Source organism: Engystomops pustulosus, unplaced genomic scaffold (genome assembly GCF_040894005.1).
Source record: "Engystomops pustulosus unplaced genomic scaffold, aEngPut4.maternal MAT_SCAFFOLD_197, whole genome shotgun sequence".
NCBI classification, from domain to species: domain Eukaryota; kingdom Metazoa; phylum Chordata; class Amphibia; order Anura; family Leptodactylidae; genus Engystomops; species Engystomops pustulosus.
In genome coordinates, this window is record NW_027285077.1 from 141,779 (window position 1) to 160,000 (window position 18,222).

An 18,222-nucleotide genomic window follows, 5' to 3' on the forward strand; every position below is an offset into this window, starting at 1 on the left:
GGGCTGTATACATTGTATCACTCAGTAGTGATGTATCTGGGGGCTGTATACAGTGTATCACTCAGTGTATCTGGGGGCTGTATACATTGTATCCCTCAGTAGTGATGTATCTGGGGGCTGTATACATTGTATCACTCAGTAGTGATGTATCTGGGGGCTGTATACATTGTATCACTCAGTAGTGATGTATCTGGGGGCTGTATACATTGTATCCCTCAGTAGCGATGTATCTGGGGGCTGTATACATTGTATCCCTCAGTAGTGATGTATCTAGGGGCTGTATACATTGTATCACTCAGTGTATCTGGGGGCTGTATACATTGTATCACTCAGTAGTGATGTATCTGGGGGCTGTATACATTGTACCACTCAGTAGTGATGTATCTGGGGGCTGTATACATTGGATCCCTCAGTAGTGATGTATCTAGGGACTGTATACATTGTATATCTCAGTAGTGATGTATCTGGGGGCTGTATACATTGGATCACTCAGTAGTGATGTATCTGGGGGCTCTATACAGTGTATCACTCAGTAGTGATGTTTCTAGGGGCTGCATACATTGTATCGCTCAGTAGTGATGTATCTGGGGGCTGTATACATTGTATCACTCAGTAGTGATGTATCTGGGGGCTGTATACATTGGATCACTCAGTAGTGATGTATCTAAGGGCTGTATACATTGTATCCCTCAGTAGTGATGTATCTGGGGGCTGTATACATTGTATCCCTCAGTAGTGATGTATCTAGGGGCTGTATACATTGTATCACTCAGTAGTGATGTATCTGGGGGCTCTATACAGTGTATCCCTCAGTAGTGATGTATCTGGGGGCTGTATACATTGGATCACTCAGTAGTGATGTTTCTGGGGGCTGTATACATTGTATCGCTCAGTAGTGATGTATCTGGGGGCTGTATACATTGTATCCCTCAGTAGTGATGTATCTGGGGGCTGTATACAGTGTATCCCTCAGTAGTGATGTATCTGGGGGCTGTATACATTGTATCACTCAGTAGTGATGTATCTGGGGGCTGTATACATTGTATCGCTCAGTAGTGATGTATCTGGGGGCTGTATACATTGTATCACTCAGTAGTGATGTATCTGGGGGCTGTATACATTGTATCACTCAGTAGTGATGTATCTAGGGGCTGTATACATTGTATCACTCAGTAGTGATGTATCTGGGGGCTGTATACATTGTATCGCTCAGTAGTGATGTATCTGGGGGCTGTATACATTGTATCGCTCAGTAGTGATGTATCTGGGGGCTGTATACATTGTATCCCTCAGTAGTGATGTATCTGGGGGCTGTATACATTGTATCACTCAGTAGTGATGTATCTGGGGGCTGTATACATTGGATCGCTCAGTAGTGATGTATCTGGGGGCTGTATACATTGGATCGCTCAGTAGTGATGTATCTGGGGGCTGTATACATTGTATCGCTCAGTAGTGATGTATCTGGGGGCTGTATACATTGTATCACTCAGTAGTGATGTATCTGGGGGCTGTATACATTGTATCACTCAGTAGTGATGTATCTGGGGGCTGTATACATTGTATCCCTCAGTAGTGATGTATCTGGGAGCTGTATACATTGGATCCCTCAGTAGTGATCTATCTGGGGGCTGTATACATTGTATCCCTCAGTAGTGATGTATCTGGGGGCTGTATACATTGTGTCCCTCAGTAGTGATGTATCTGGGGGCTGTATACATTGTATCACTCAGTAGTGATGTATCTGGGGGCTGTATACATTGTATCACTCAGTAGTGATGTATCTGGGGGCTGTATACATTGTATCCCTCAGTAGTGATGTATCTGGGGGCTGTATACATTGTATCCCTCAGTAGTGATGTATCTGGGGGCTGTATACATTGTATCACTCAGTAGTGATGTATCTGGGGGCTGTATACATTGTATCACTCAGTAGTGATGTATCTGGGGGCTGTATACATTGTATCACTCAGTAGTGATGTATCTGGGGGCTGTATACATTGTATCCCTCAGTAGTGATGTATCTGGGGGCTGTTTACATTGTGTCCCTCAGTAGTGATGTATCTGGGGGCTGTATACATTGTATCACTCAGTAGTGATGTATCTGGGGGCTGTATACATTGTATCACTCAGTAGTGATGTATCTGGGGGCTGTATACATTGTATCCCTCAGTAGTGATGTATCTGGGGGCTGTATACATTGTATCCCTCAGTAGTGATGTATCTGGGAGCTGTATACATTGGATCCCTCAGTAGTGATGTATCTGGGGGCTGTATACATTGTATCCCTCAGTAGTGATGTATCTGGGGGCTGTATACATTGTATCACTCAGTAGTAATATATCTGGGGGCTGTATACAGTGTATCCCTCAGTAGTGATGTATCTGGGGGCTGTATACAGTGTATCCCTCAGTAGTGATGTATCTGGGGGCTGTATACATTGTATCCCTCAGTAGTGATGTATCTGGGGGCTGTATACATTGTATCACTCAGTAGTGATGTATCTGGGGGCTGTATACATTGTATCACTCAGTAGTGATGTATCTGGGGGCTGTATACATTGTATCACTCAGTAGTGATGTATCTGGGGGCTGTATACATTGTATCACTCAGTAGTGATGTATCTGGGGGCTGTATACATTGTATCACTCAGTAGTGATGTATCTGGGGGCTGTATACAGTGTATCCCTCAGTAGTGATGTATCTGGGGGCTGTATACATTGTATCACTCAGTAGTGATGTATCTGGGAGCTGTATACATTGTATCAATCAGTGTATCTGGGGGCTGTATACATTGTATCACTCAGTAGTGATGTATCTGGGAGCTGTATACATTGTATCACTCAGTGTATCTGGGGGCTGTATACATTGTATCACTCAGTAGTGATGTATCTGGGGGCTGTATACAGTGTATCCCTCAGTAGTGATGTATCTGGGGGCTGTATACATTGTATCACTCAGTAGTGATGTATCTCGGAGCTGTATACATTGTATCACTCAGTAGTGATGTATCTAGGGGCTGTATACATTGTATCACTCAGTAGTGATGTATCTGGGAGCTGTATACATTGTATCACTCAGTAGTGATGTATCTAGGGGCTGTATACATTGTATCACTCAGTAGTGATGTATCTAGGGGCTGTATACATTGTATCACTCAGTAGTGATGTATCTCGGAGCTGTATACATTGTATCACTCAGTAGTGATGTATCTAGGGGCTGTATACATTGTATCACTCAGTAGTGATGTATCTGGGAGCTGTATACATTGTATCACTCAGTGTATCTGGGGGCTGTATACATTGTATCACTCAGTAGTGATGTATCTAGGGGCTGTATACATTTTATCACTCAGTGTATCTAGGGGCTGTATACATTGTATCACTCAGTGTATCTAGGGGCTGTATACATTGTATCACTCAGTGTATCTGGGGGCTGTATACAGTGTATCCCTCAGTAGTGATGTATCTAGGGGCTGTATACATTGTATCACTCAGTAGTGATGTATCTGGGGGCTGTATACATTGTATCCCTCAGTAGTGATGTATCTGGGGGCTGTATACATTGTATCACTCAGTAGTGATGTCTCTGGGGGCTGTATACATTGTATCCCTCAGTAGTGATGTATCTGGGGGCTGTATACATTGTATTACTCAGTAGTGATGTATCTGGGGGCTGTATACATTGTATTACTCAGTAGTGATGTATCTGGGGGCTGTATACATTGTATCACTCAGTAGTGATGTATCTGGGGGCTGTATACATTGTATCACTCAGTGTATCTGGGGGCTGTATACATTGTATCACTCAGTAGTGATGTATCTAGGGACTTATACATTGTATCACTCAGTAGTGATGTATCTGGGGGCTGTATACATTGTATTACTCAGTAGTTATGTATCTGGGGGCTGTATACATTGTATCACTCAGTAGTGATGTATCTGGGGGCTGTATACATTGGATCACTCAGTATTGATGTATCTGGGGGCTTTGTACATTGTATCACTCAGTAGTTATGTATCTAGGAGCTGTATACATTGTATCGCTCAGTAGTGATGTATCTGGGAGCTGTATACATTGTATCACTCAGTAGTGATGTATCTGGGGGCTGTATACATTGTATCCCTCAGTAGTGATATATCTGGGGGCTGTATACATTGTATCACTCAGTAGTGATGTATCTGGGGGCTGTATACATTGTATCACTCAGTAGTGATGTATCTGGGGGCTGTATACATTGTATCACTCAGTAGTGATGTATCTAGGGGCTGTATACATTGTATCACTCAGTAGTGATGTATCTAGGGGCTGTATACATTGTATCACTCAGTGTATCTGGGGGCTGTATACATTGTATCCCTCAGTAGTGATGTATCTGGGGGCTGTATACATTGTATCCCTCAGTAGTGATGTATCTGGGGGCTGTATACATTGTGTCACTCAGTAGTGATGTATCTAGGGGCTGTATACATTGTATCACTCAGTAGTGATGTATTTAGGGGCTGTATACATTGTATCCCTCAGTAGTGATGTATCTAGGGGCTGTATACATTGTATCACTCGGTAGTGATGTATCTGGGGGCTGTATACATTGTATCACTCAGTAGTGATGTATCTAGGGGCTGTATACATTGTATCACTCAGTAGTGATGTATCTGGGGGCTGTATACATTGTATCACTCAGTAGTGATGTATCTAGGGGCTGTATACATTGTATCACTCAGTAGTGATGTATCTAGGGGCTGTATACATTGTATCACTCAGTAGTGATGTATCTGGGGGCTGTATACATTGTATCCCTCAGTAGTGATGTATCTGGGGGCTGTATACATTGTATCACTCAGTGTATCTGGGGGCTGTATACATTGTATCACTCAGTAGTGATGTATCTGGGGGCTGTATACATTGTATCACTCAGTAGTGATGTATCTGGGGGCTGTATACATTGTATCACTCAGTAGTGATGTATCTGGGGGCTGTATACATTGTATCACTCAGTAGTGATGTATCTAGGAGCTGTATACATTGTATCACTCAGTAGTGATGTATCTGGGGGGCTGTATACATTGTATCACTCAGTAGTGATGTATCTGGGGGCTGTATACATTGTATCCCTCAGTAGTGATGTATCTGGGGGCTGTATACATTGTATCCCTCAGTAGTGATGTATCTGGGGGGCTGTATAGATTGTGTCACTCAGTAGTGATGTATCTGGGGGCTGTATACATTGTATCCCTCAGTAGTGATGTTGCTAGGAGCTGTATACATTGTATCACTCGGTAGTGATGTATCTGGGGGCTGTATACATTGTATCACTCAGTAGTGATGTATCTGGGGGCTGTATACATTGTATCCCTCAGTAGTGATGTATCTAGGGGCTGTATACATTGTATCACTCAGTGTATCTGGGGGCTGTATACATTGTATCACTCAGTGTATCTGGGGGCTGTATACATTGTATCACTCAGTAGTGATGTATCTGGGGGCTGTATACATTGTATCCCTCAGTAGTGATGTATCTAGGGGCTGTATACATTGTATCACTCAGTGTATCTGGGGGCTGTATACATTGTATCACTCAGTGTATCTGGGGGCTGTATACATTGTATCAGTTCTTCTTCAGGTCACAAACAAGTTGAATCATCTGCTCTTATCTGCTGCGGTTATCTCCCAACCATTGGGAAATATTTTATCCGTTACCAAATGGGATCAGCATAGAAAAGGAACTTTCACAAGTCGTAGATTTACACATTACGATGTTACTTGAGCCCAGGACCACCAGGGCCCCCTAGAGGTCATTGGAGGTCAGAGCATCTTTTAGGGGTGTTGATTTGATGTTCAGATTCCCTCCACTATTCCTCATTATACCGAGGGACAGATTAAAACAGAGATACGGAAAAAATCTAAAAGCAGAGCCCTGGATCCACATGCAGACCGCAAACAGCGAGAGGATAAGGAAGGACAGTGTGATGGAAGGACCGGGACAAAACGCCATTCACACGTAGGAAAGAGAGGAGTAAGTAATGAAATGTTTGTAATTATTTATTGATTGCTGTGGTCCATAAGATTTGTGTAAAATTACTGTATGTTCATTTTTCCTTTTGCTAAATACATTAGAAAAAATAAATAATGAAAGACTTCAATGTGCAAAATATAGTATGCGGAGATCCTCCCGGTGAGAGCCGCCATCACTCCTCTCTTCTACAGGTGCTGCCTGTAGCTGACAGGGGGCTGGGAAAGCTGGGTGCCTATCCTCCTGCTCACATTGGTTGTCATTTCTTTTTCTTACTGGGAATTTCTAGATTTGAGCAGAAAATATTCTCCTTTCCTCCAGTAAACGCCAGGAATTCCCTCCATGAAGTCAGAGCGAGACGAATTTATGTCAATGATTCCCCTTCATGATTCATCAGTGACTGAGAAGGAAATGAGGAAGGAAACTATTCAGGGAAACCTGGAAGAGTTCTAGACCTCAGACCTGGACCTGAGGACCTGGAGAACATCAGACTCATTTCCAGATATTACACACACCCCAAAGCTGCACAGGTACTTCCAGGTATATATATATATATATATATATATATTCGGTATAATAGGTACATCACTGAAAGGGTATAAAGAGAGTATCGAGTATCTGTACCTGGCCGAGGATGCCAAATGACGGGCATCCGATCTGATTCCCCATCTCTCTATTTGGTACCCTGTACCTACCTTTCTTCGTTTAACAGGAGTGGCTTACCATCATCGGTATCTGGACACCTCGTAGTCGTCCAATAGCCCTAGCTGACACGGAATCTGGGCAGTCCGAGTGACGCGCCAGACCCGCGATCACATGACCGGCGGTGGGTCACCGCCCCCGGCTGTGTTTAGAGGCCGGAACTTCCTGACACTACGTGGGTGTTTCCAATGAGAGGGCTCGTCTGATACGGCTCTTTACATTGGCTCTTAGCCACCCTGTGAGGTCATAGGTGGGCGGGGTCTCAAGTTTAAATACCCAGCGTGTCCCCGTGCACGCTGCCATTGATATCAATACGGGGACACGCTGTGCGAATGTGCACCCATCACAATGCGTTATATTTTCAATCTTAATATGACAAATTTATCTGATCCCTGATGAGAGTTGTCAGGAAACGCGTAGGATCTCAGTATCGTTAGGAGAGCACGCTGAGGAGTTAGGGTTGTAGATAGCTTTGATAATAAGTTAGCAGCTGATCTTAGCCCATTGTGGCCTCAGTCTAGCCGACTAGCTGACCCTTCTCCTACATCATTTCAGCTGATTGCTTCCACCATATTCTTCTACCTTCCTAGTGCAGGGTGCATATCCCGCTCTGCACTGTGGTTGGGATCTGATACATATTTTTAATAAATTCAAAACTTTATCTCAAGCAAGAGGTGTTGGCCGGATAAGAGGTGCATTTGCCTGCCTTCGGCATATATATAGGCGCTCCATTATCCACTAGCCTATAACCCCTGCAAAAGGATCTCAGTATCGTTACCCTGGCATAGTTTGTCCCAGACTAGTGCTATGAACTGGGGCCAATACCAATGTTCTTAACGCACATGAAATTGGTGTAGTACTACACATTCTCCACATTCGTTCTATTTTTTAATATTCAGAATTAAAAGTTACATTTTAGTTTACATTGTTTAGTCGATACTCTCTTTATACCCTTTCAGTGATGTACCTATTATACCGAATATATATATATATAGGGGTATTATACCGAATATATATATATATAGGGGTATTATACCGAATATATATATATAGGGGTATTATACCGAATATATATTGTGAGACACTGAAGGGGTTAACTGTGGATGGGCGGTATGTTTCCCCTAGGTTTTGCTATTATGCAAGGCCTTAGTGCTGAGGTTGTGTTGTCCAGCACCTTGGACACAGGTGATGGGAGCAGCCTAATCAGTCTGCATAAAGCCGCTCAGCAGAGCTGGTAGTGTTGTCTCTCTGGAAGGAGGCTGGAGAGCACACAGCCCTGACCTCTGTGCCTGGAGCAACAAAAGTGTTTTGTTAGTGGTGAGTCAGAGAACCATTGTTTAGTTATATATATATTCGGTATAATACCCCCATATATATAAATACAACAAGGTGCTGGAAGCTCCTCAGAGATTTTGCTCCATATTGACATGATGGCATCACACAGTTGCCGCAGATTTGTCGGCTGCACATCCATGATGCGAATCTCCCGTTCCACCACATCCCAAAGATGCTCTATTGGACTGAGATCTGGTGACTGTGGAGGCCATTTGTGTCCAGTGACCTCATTGTCATGTTCAAGAAACCAGTCTGAGATGATTCCAGCTCTATGACCTGGCGCATTATCCTGCTGAAAGTAGCCATGAGATGTTACAGGGTACATTGTGCTCATAAAGGGATGGACATGGGCAGCAACAATACTCAGGTAGGCTGCGGCGTTGTACCAAGGGGCCCAAAGACACCATGACACCACCACCACCAGCCTGACCCGCTGATACAAGGCAGGATGGATCCATGACACCACCACCACCAGCCTGAGCCGCTGATACAAGGCAGGATGGATCCATGACACCACCACCACCAGCCTGACCCGCTGATACAAGGCAGGATGGATCCATGACACCAGCACCACCAGCCTGAGCCGCTGATACAAGGCAGGATGGATCCATGACACCAGCACCACCAGCCTGAGCCGCTGATACAAGGCAGGATGGATCCATGACACCACCACCACCAGCCTGACCCGCTCATACAAGGCAGGATGGATCCATGACACCACCACCACCAGCCTGAGCCGCTGATACAAGGCAGGATGGATCCATGACACCACCACCACCAGCCTGAGCCGCTGATACAAGGCAGGATGGATCCATGACACCAGCACCACCAGCCTGACCCGCTGATACAAGGCAGGATGGATCCATGACACCAGCACCACCAGCCTGACCCGCTGATACAAGGCAGGATGGATCCATGACACCACCACCACCAGCCTGAGCCGCTGATACAAGGCAGGATGGATCCATGACACCACCACCACCAGCCTGAGCCGCTGATACAAGGCAGGATGGATCCATGACACCACCACCACCAGCCTGAACCGCTGATACAAGGCAGGATGGATCCATGACACCAGCACCACCAGCCTGAGCCGCTGATACAAGGCAGGATGGATCCATGACACCACCACCACCAGCCTGACCCGCTGATACAAGGCAGGATGGATCCATGACACCACCACCACCAGCCTGACCCGCTGATACAAGGCAGGATGGATCCATGACACCACCACCACCAGCCTGAGCCGCTGATACAAGGCAGGATGGATCCATGACACCACCACCACCAGCCTGAGCCGCTGATACAAGGCAGGATGGATCCATGACACCAGCACCACCAGCCTGAGCCGCTGATACAAGGCAGGATGGATCCATGACACCAGCACCACCAGCCTGAGCCGCTGATACAAGGCAGGATGGATCCATGACACCACCACCACCAGCCTGACCCGCTGATACAAGGCAGGATGGATCCATGACACCACCACCACCAGCCTGAGCCGCTGATACAAGGCAGGATGGATCCATGACACCACCACCACCAGCCTGAGCCGCTGATACAAGGCAGGATGGATCCATGACACCACCACCACCAGCCTGAACCGCTGATACAAGGCAGGATGGATCCATGACACCAGCACCACCAGCCTGAGCCGCTGATACAAGGCAGGATGGATCCATGACACCACCACCACCAGCCTGAGCCGCTGATACAAGGCAGGATGGATCCATGACACCACCACCACCAGCCTGAGCCGCTGATACAAGGCAGGATGGATCCATGACACCACCACCACCAGCCTGAGCCGCTGATACAAGGCAGGATGGATCCATGACACCACCACCACCAGCCTGACCCGCTGATACAAGGCAGGATGGATCCATGACACCACCACCACCAGCCTGAGCCGCTGATACAAGGCAGGATGGATCCATGACACCCCCACCACCAGCCTGAACCGCTGATACAAGGCAGGATGGATCCATGACACCACCAGCACCAGCCTGACCCGCTGATACAAGGCAGGATGGATCCATGACACCACCACCACCAGCCTGAGCCGCTGATACAAGGCAGGATGGATCCATGACACCACCACCACCAGCCTGAGCCGCTGATACAAGGCAGGATGGATCCATGACACCACCACCACCAGCCTGACCGCTGATACAAGGCAGGATGGATCCATGACACCACCACCACCAGCCTGACCCGCTGATACAAGGCAGGATGGATCCATGCTTTCATGTTGTTGGCGCCAAATTCTGACCCTACCATCCGAATGTCGCAGCAGAAATCGAGACTCATCAGACCAGGCAACGTTTTTCCAATCTTCTACTGTCCAATTTCGATGAGCTTGTGCAAATTGTAGCCTCAGTTTCCTGTTCTTAGCTGAAAGGAGTGGCACCCGGTGTGGTCTTCTGCTGCTGTAGCCCATCTGCCTCAAAGTTGGACGTACTGTGCGTTCAGAGATGCTCTTCTGCCTACCTTGGGTGTAACGGGTGGCGATTTGAGTCACTGTTGCCTTTCTATCAGCTCGAACCAGTCTGCCCATTCTCCTCTGACCTCTGGCATCAACAAGGCATTTCCGCCCACAGAACTGCCGCTCACTGGATGTTTTTTTCTTTTTCGGACCATTCTCTGTAAACCCTAGAGATGGTTGTGCGTGAAAATCCCAGTAGATCAGCAGTTTCTGAAATACTCAGACCAGCCCTTCTGGCACCAACAACCATGCCACGTTCAAAGGCCACAAATCGCCTTTCTTCCCCATACTGATGCTCGGTTTGAACTGCAGGAGATTGTCTTGACCATGTCTACATGCCTAAATGCACTGAGTTGCCGCCATGTGATTGGCTGATTAGAAATTAAGTGTTAACGAGCAGTTGGACAGGTGTACCTAATAAAGTGGCCGGTGAGTGTATAGTATCAGTATAATACTACCATCTATATATAGCATTAGTGTTATACCACCATATAATACGGCTACATAGTATCAGTATAATACCACCTTATATATATATATATAGTATCAGTGTTATACCACCATATAATACGGCTATAAAGTATCAGTATAATACCACCACATATATATAGTATCAGTATAATACCACCTGTGGGAAATGGGACCCTTCAGACAGACTTGTTGTCTGGCACAAATTCACATCCAGGCAGGTTTGTCCAAATAAAAGTCCAAAGATTTATTTAGCACAGTCCAACAGGAACTCGAGAAGCTTCTTCAGCATAAAACAAAAATATAATGTCCTTAGTTTCAGGGCAGCAGTACAAGAGGAATAGTCCAGCAATGGCTCTCACTCGGCTCTTCAGGCTTTTGCTCCCGGTGTGTAGTCCAGGACCTGCAGTTGGTCTTCTCTTTAGGACAGAGGCACCCAGCAACTCTCGCCTCTGTCCATCTGCTCCCCAACAATCTGAACCCCTAGACCTACAGCAAGGGGTCAGGTATATAACAGGTCATGGAGTCTGGAGAGGAGCTATCAAAGCAGGAACCCCGCGACATCCAAACCCCGCGACATCCAAACCCTGGACCTAAAGTCCAGTTACAAAACCATGGCCCCTATAACATGGAGACCAGGAATCTTAAAGGGACACACTGCCCATCTATCACTCTACCAAGGGATGGTTTACACCCCATATAATACGGCTATATAGTATCAGTATAATACCACCGTATAATACTGCTGTATAATGATAGTATATTATAACAGTCTACAGTCCAGTTTTCATTTTCTCCCGCTTATATGGCGGTATATTATGTATTATTCAGGATCTGGGGCAGCTCGGGGGTCCCGGTGTATAATGGCAGCCATAATAGTTGCCTCCAGCTTTCAGGAAACTGATACAAATATGGAGCATCTTAGTAGAAGTGTTAGTGATGTTTCTTGGGGGCTTTTAAGGTGACAGCGCTGATGGGGGGTGGAGAGGACGGTGCGATGTTATGGCGGACCCCAGAGATGGTGGGAACTCTAATGGGCCTCTTCCCTCTCATTAGTGCCATCTTATTTGCATATAATGATGCGGTAATCCTGCTGAGTCAATCCTACGTCTCGCTGACTGCGCGGTCTCCCCCCTAATGATATTTACAATGTCCCAGCGGTCGCCTTTTAATCAATCCCCCTATTACCGCGTGTGGCCCCATGTGACCACGAGTGGGGGGCCACTTATACTTATGCGCTGCCGTCTCACACAAGACCCGCAAGTCAGCGGATCATGATCATCTCTGCAGCGCTCCCTAGTGGAGGAGTCAGCGTCTGATATCAGATTGCAGTATTATAACAGGACACCATATGGCGCCATATAATGAGAAACCTACAGCCCCACACATCACACCCTCCACCCTCCTCCTGAGAGTCTTAGACTTCTGCTTTGGATACAACCACCTGGAGACACAGAAATCCTGTTGTAGTATTTAAAGGGGTTGGCCACTCTTCTCCATAAATTGCCCATGTGCCTTTAATGCCATGTAGATAATCCCTGAATGTTTATCAACTGGTTCAGCAGTCCTGCTACTTACTTTTGTACTGTGTGCAGACTCTCCGTGCTTCTTTGTTTATATCTCTGAGCTCCGCTGAACAGAAGGAGCTGCAGCAGCAAAGTTATGACTCATCCTGCCCCCTCCCGTCTCCTATGCCTGTCTCTGTCAGGGAGGAGGCACTGTGATAAGAAAGATACAGGCGGTAACGCCATGAGGACTGTGATATTAGGATTTCTATTCCAGTATTGGAGCTTCTCCAAGTGCACAGGGGGCGTGTCCTCACACTGCTGTGCTCTGTGCTCTTTAAATTGAGCTGTTCCACCACTAAGCAGGAGTCTATATTCTTTCCCAAACTAAATAATAAAAGTAAATTGATGATTTATTCCTACCTAAGGAGGTTGGCAAGGGGCATCGGGAGGACGGACAGGACCGTGAGGCCTAAACTGAGCCCCCAGGGCTGTCACCTGCCCTCATATATCCTAAGTCAAAGGTACAATAGTCGATATCAACAACCAGAACAATCGATAGAATAACAATAGCGCAGGAAAGCTCCAGAGATAAGACTATAACCAGCAAGATGTGATGGGGCGGGACTTAGAGGCGCTCTCCATCACACCAGTAACCCTTAGCTGGACAGGATTAAGCAGAGGGAACCGGTGCAGTTGAATAAAAATCAGGGCTCAACCACAGTTCACACCCGGGAAATACAGACAGATATTAACCCCTTCTAAGCCGCATTCCGCAGACAGGGCGATATGACACCCATAATAGAACAATACAACTTATCCTGCAAAAAACAAGCTTGTGTAATATTAGAATTACAGTAAAACTGAAAGGGACTGTTCCCTGAACGCAGCAGCACGAAATAAGGAAAGAAAATTACAGCAATTAAGTAATTAAGGGGTTAAAGTCACACTGCAATTAATTTGGCTCCATAATCCCCCATATAAGCATCACACAGGACACTCCCTGCTCGGGGTATAATTCACTCCCAGCCTCAGCTTCATCCATATAGAAAGAAGGGCTGCAGGTGCTGGGGCTGTTTGAAGGTTATGTTTGGGTGTACCAAGATGGCCGCCGAGCACGGCCGTGCATGCGCGACTCTCCTCATGTGACCGACCACGTGCCCATGACATCATGGAAGGTCCTGTAGCCGCCGGCATAACCCGGCACGTGACTCCTTACGCACACGTATCTGGTCCCAGGGTCATGACATCATCGAAGGTCCTACATGAAGCATGTACTGGTCAGGAGACAGATGAGAACTTGATCGCAGATGCTCGGCCGACTCATCGTACAGAGCCGCCGCCTGGTCACCATGACGGCTCAGAGCCCCCAGTTCAAGGCTCTATTCACTGAGGGGCTGAAGACATTGACAGGTGAGGAATGAAGGAGGATCCCTATACACAGGTAGTGACGGGGGAGGAGGATCCCTATACACAGGTAGTGACAGGGGAGGAGGATCCCTATACACAGGTAGTGACAGGGGAGGAGGATCCCTATACACAGGTAGTGACAGGGGAGGAGGATCCCTATACACAGGTAGTGACAGGGGAGGAGGATCCCTATACACAGGTAGTGACAGGGGAGGAGGATCCCTATACACAGGTAGTGACAGGGGAGGAGGTTCCCTATACACAGGTAGTGACAGGGGAGGAGAATCCCTATACACAGGTAGTGACAGGGGAGGAGGATCCCTATACACAGGTAGTGACAGGGGAGGAGGATCCCTATACACAGGTAGTGACAGGGGAGGAGGATCCCTATACACAGGTAGTGACAGGGGAGGAGGATCCCTATACACAGGTAGTGACAGGGGAGGAGGTTCCCTATACACAGGTAGTGACAGGGGAGGAGAATCCCTATACACAGGTAGTGACAGGGGAGGAGGATCCCTATACACAGGTAGTGACAGGGGAGGAGGATCCCTATACACAGGTAGTGACAGGGGAGGAGGATCCCTATACACAGGTAGTGACGGGGGAGGAGGAGGATCCCTATACACAGGTAGTGACGGGGGAGGAGGAGGATCCCTATACACAGGTAGTGACGGGGGAGGAGGAGGATCCCTATACACAGGTAGTGACGGGGGAGGAGGAGGATCCCTATACACAGGTAGTGACGGGGGAGGAGGAGGATCCCTATACACAGGTAGTGACGGGGGAGGAGGAGGATCCCTATACACAGGTAGTGACGGGGGAGGAGGAGGATCCCTATACACAGGTAGTGACGGGGGAGGAGGAGGATCCCTATACACAGGTAGTGACGGGGGAGGAGGAGGATCCCTATACACAGGTAGTGACGGGGGAGGAGGAGGATCCCTATACACAGGTAGTGACGGGGGAGGAGGAGGATCCCTATACACAGGTAGTGACGGGGGAGGAGGAGGATCCCTATACACAGGTAGTGACGGGGGAGGAGGAGGATCCCTATACACAGGTAGTGACGGGGGAGGAGGAGGATCCCTATACACAGGTAGTGACGGGGGAGGAGGAGGATCCCTATACACAGGTAGTGACGGGGGAGGAGGAGGATCCCTATACACAGGTAGTGACGGGGGAGGAGGAGGATCCCTATACACAGGTAGTGACGGGGGAGGAGGAGGATCCCTATACACAGGTAGTGACGGGGGAGGAGGAGGATCCCTATACACAGGTAGTGACGGGGGAGGAGGAGGATCCCTATACACAGGTAGTGACGGGGGAGGAGGAGGATCCCTATACACAGGTAGTGACGGGGGAGGAGGAGGATCCCTATACACAGGTAGTGACGGGGGAGGAGGAGGATCCCTATACACAGGTAGTGACGGGGGAGGAGGAGGATCCCTATACACAGGTAGTGACGGGGGAGGAGGAGGATCCCTATACACAGGTAGTGACGGGGGAGGAGGAGGATCCCTATACACAGGTAGTGACGGGGGAGGAGGAGGATCCCTATACACAGGTAGTGACGGGGGAGGAGGAGGATCCCTATACACAGGTAGTGACGGGGGAGGAGGAGGATCCCTATACACAGGTAGTGACGGGGGAGGAGGAGGATCCCTATACACAGGTAGTGACGGGGGAGGAGGAGGATCCCTATACACAGGTAGTGACGGGGGAGGAGGAGGATCCCTATACACAGGTAGTGACGGGGGAGGAGGAGGATCCCTATACACAGGTAGTGACGGGGGAGGAGGAGGATCCCTATACACAGGTAGTGACGGGGGAGGAGGAGGATCCCTATACACAGGTAGTGACGGGGGAGGAGGAGGATCCCTATACACAGGTAGTGACGGGGGAGGAGGAGGATCCCTATACACTGGTAGTGACGGGGGAGGAGGAGGATCCCTATACACTGGTAGTGACGGGGGAGGAGGAGGATCCCTATACACTGGTAGTGACGGGGGAGGAGGAGGATCCCTATACACTGGTAGTGACGGGGGAGGAGGAGGATCCCTATACACTGGTAGTGACGGGGGAGGAGGAGGATCCCTATACACTGGTAGTGACGGGGGAGGAGGAGGATCCCTATACACAGGTAGTGACGGGGGAGGAGGAGGATCCCTATACACAGGTAGTGACGGGGGGGGAGGATCCCTATACACAGGTAGTGACGGGGGAGGAGGAGGATCCCTATACACAGGTAGTGACGGGGGAGGAGGAGGATCCCTATACGCAGGTAATGGTGGGGGGGGGGTTCCTGCACTGGAGGGGATTTTCCGCTGATGATACAATCTCAGTTTTGTTCCGTCAGATTTATTTTCCCGGGAGAAGTACGAGTTGCGGATCGCAGGGGGAGCGGTCCGGGATCTCCTCGCTGGGAAGCAGCCGCATGACGTGGACTTTGCCACCACCGCGACCCCGGAGCAGATGAAGGATCTTTTCCTGAAGGAGGGAATCCGGCTGATCAATAACAAGGGGGAGAAGCACGGCACGGTGACGGCGCGGGTGAGGCGGCCGCTGCGCTGGACGCCATGTTGTCATTGTGGATCTCCTCTCACCACTTCCTGTTTTCTCAGATTCATGATCAGAACTTTGAGATCACCACGCTGAGGGTGGACCTGCGGACGGACGGACGCCACGCCGAGGTGGAGTTCACTACGGACTGGGAGCAGGACGCCGAGCGGCGCGATCTCACCATCAACTCCATGTTTCTGGGTAACTGCTGGCGGTGCGGATGGATTAGTCTTCCCTGTGGGGTGCGGATGGATTAGTCTTCCCTGTGGGGTGCGGATGGATTAGTCTTCCCTGTGGGGTGCGGATGGATTAGTCTTCCCTGTGGGGTGCGGATGGATTAGTCTTCCCTGTGGGGTGCGGATGGATTAGTCTTCCCTGTGGGGTGCGGATGGATTAGTCTTCCCTGTGGGGTGCGGATGGATTAGTCTTCCCTGTGGGGTGCGGATGGATTAGTCTTCCCTGTGGGGTGCGGATGGATTAGTCTTCCCTGTGGGGTGCGGATGGATTAGTCTTCCCTGTGGGGTGCGGATGGATTAGTCATCCCTGTGGGGTGCGGATGGATTAGTCTTCCCTGTGGGGTGCGGATGGATTAGTCTTCCCTGTGGGGTGCGGATGGATTAGTCTTCCCTGTGGGGTGCGGATGGATTAGTCTTCCCTGTGGGGTGCGGATGGATTAGTCTTCCCTGTGGGGTGCGGATGGATTAGTCTTCCCTGTGGGGTGCGGGTGGATTAGTCCTCCCTGTATGGACGGCGCCCGCTACAGGCGTCTCCAGAACAGACCTGACTAGTGGACCCTGAGGGGTGGTGGTCCTTCTCCCTGTGGCCCCCACATCACGGACTTGTGTTTCCTCAGGATTTGACGGAACGCTCTACGATTATTTCAATGGTTACGAGGATCTGAAGAACCGACACATCCGATTTGTGGGTGATCCGGCCAAGCGGATCCAGGAGGATTATCTGCGGATCCTGCGCTACCTCAGGTCAGTGGAAGCCCCAACCGGCAACCTATGGAGTCTATAGGTGGTCTGGGGTGGGGGAGACATGAGGTAGGTCCCCGCTGCGCTGGGTGCTACATCTCCGCCAGCAGGGTGACTCTTGTAGGTGGCTAGACATGAGGTAAGTCTCCGCTGCGCTGGGTGCTACATCTCCACCAGCAGGGTGACTCTTGTAGAGGATGAGACATGAGGTAAGTCTCCGCTGCGCTGGGTGCTACATCTCCGCCAGCAGGGTGACTCTTGTAGGTGTGTAGACATGAGGTAAGTCCCCGCTGCGCTGGGTGCTACATCTCCGCCAGCAGGGTGACTCTTGTAGGTGTGTAGACATGAGGTAAGTCCCCGCTGCGCTGGGTGCTACATCTCCGCCAGCAGGGTGACTCTTGTAGGTGTGTAGACATGAGGTAAGTCCCCGCTGCGCTGGGTGCTACATCTCCCCCAGCAGGGTGACTCTTGTAGGTGTGTAGACATGAGGTAAGTCCCCGCTGCGCTGGGTGCTACATCTCCGCCAGCAGGGTGACTCTTGTAGGTGTGTAGACATGAGGTAGGTCCCCGCTGCGCTGGGTGCTACATCTCCGCCAGCAGGGTGACTCTTGTAGGTGTGTAGACATGAGGTAAGTCCCCGCTGCGCTGGGTGCTACATCTCCGCCAGCAGGGTGACTCTTGTAGGTGTGTAGACATGAGGTAGGTCCCCGCTGCGCTGGGTGCTACATCTCCGCCAGCAGGGTGACTCTTGTAGGTGTGTAGACA

The 18,222-nt window shown here is 49.1% G+C and overlaps 1 protein-coding gene across 1 annotated transcript in view; it reads left to right on the forward strand.

Moving 5' to 3' along the window:
- The first annotated feature begins 13,694 nt into the window (after window positions 1-13,694).
- TRNT1 (tRNA nucleotidyl transferase 1) overlaps window positions 13,695-18,222 on the forward strand; it is a 14,237-nt gene continuing 9,709 nt past the window's right edge. Inside the window, exons 1-4 of the mRNA XM_072132004.1 lie at window positions 13,695-13,921; window positions 16,278-16,471; window positions 16,543-16,681; window positions 17,334-17,460. Of these exons, the coding sequence (XP_071988105.1) occupies window positions 13,819-13,921; window positions 16,278-16,471; window positions 16,543-16,681; window positions 17,334-17,460 (563 nt within the window). The 5' untranslated portion in view covers window positions 13,695-13,818. The remainder of the gene's footprint in view (window positions 13,922-16,277; window positions 16,472-16,542; window positions 16,682-17,333; window positions 17,461-18,222) is intronic.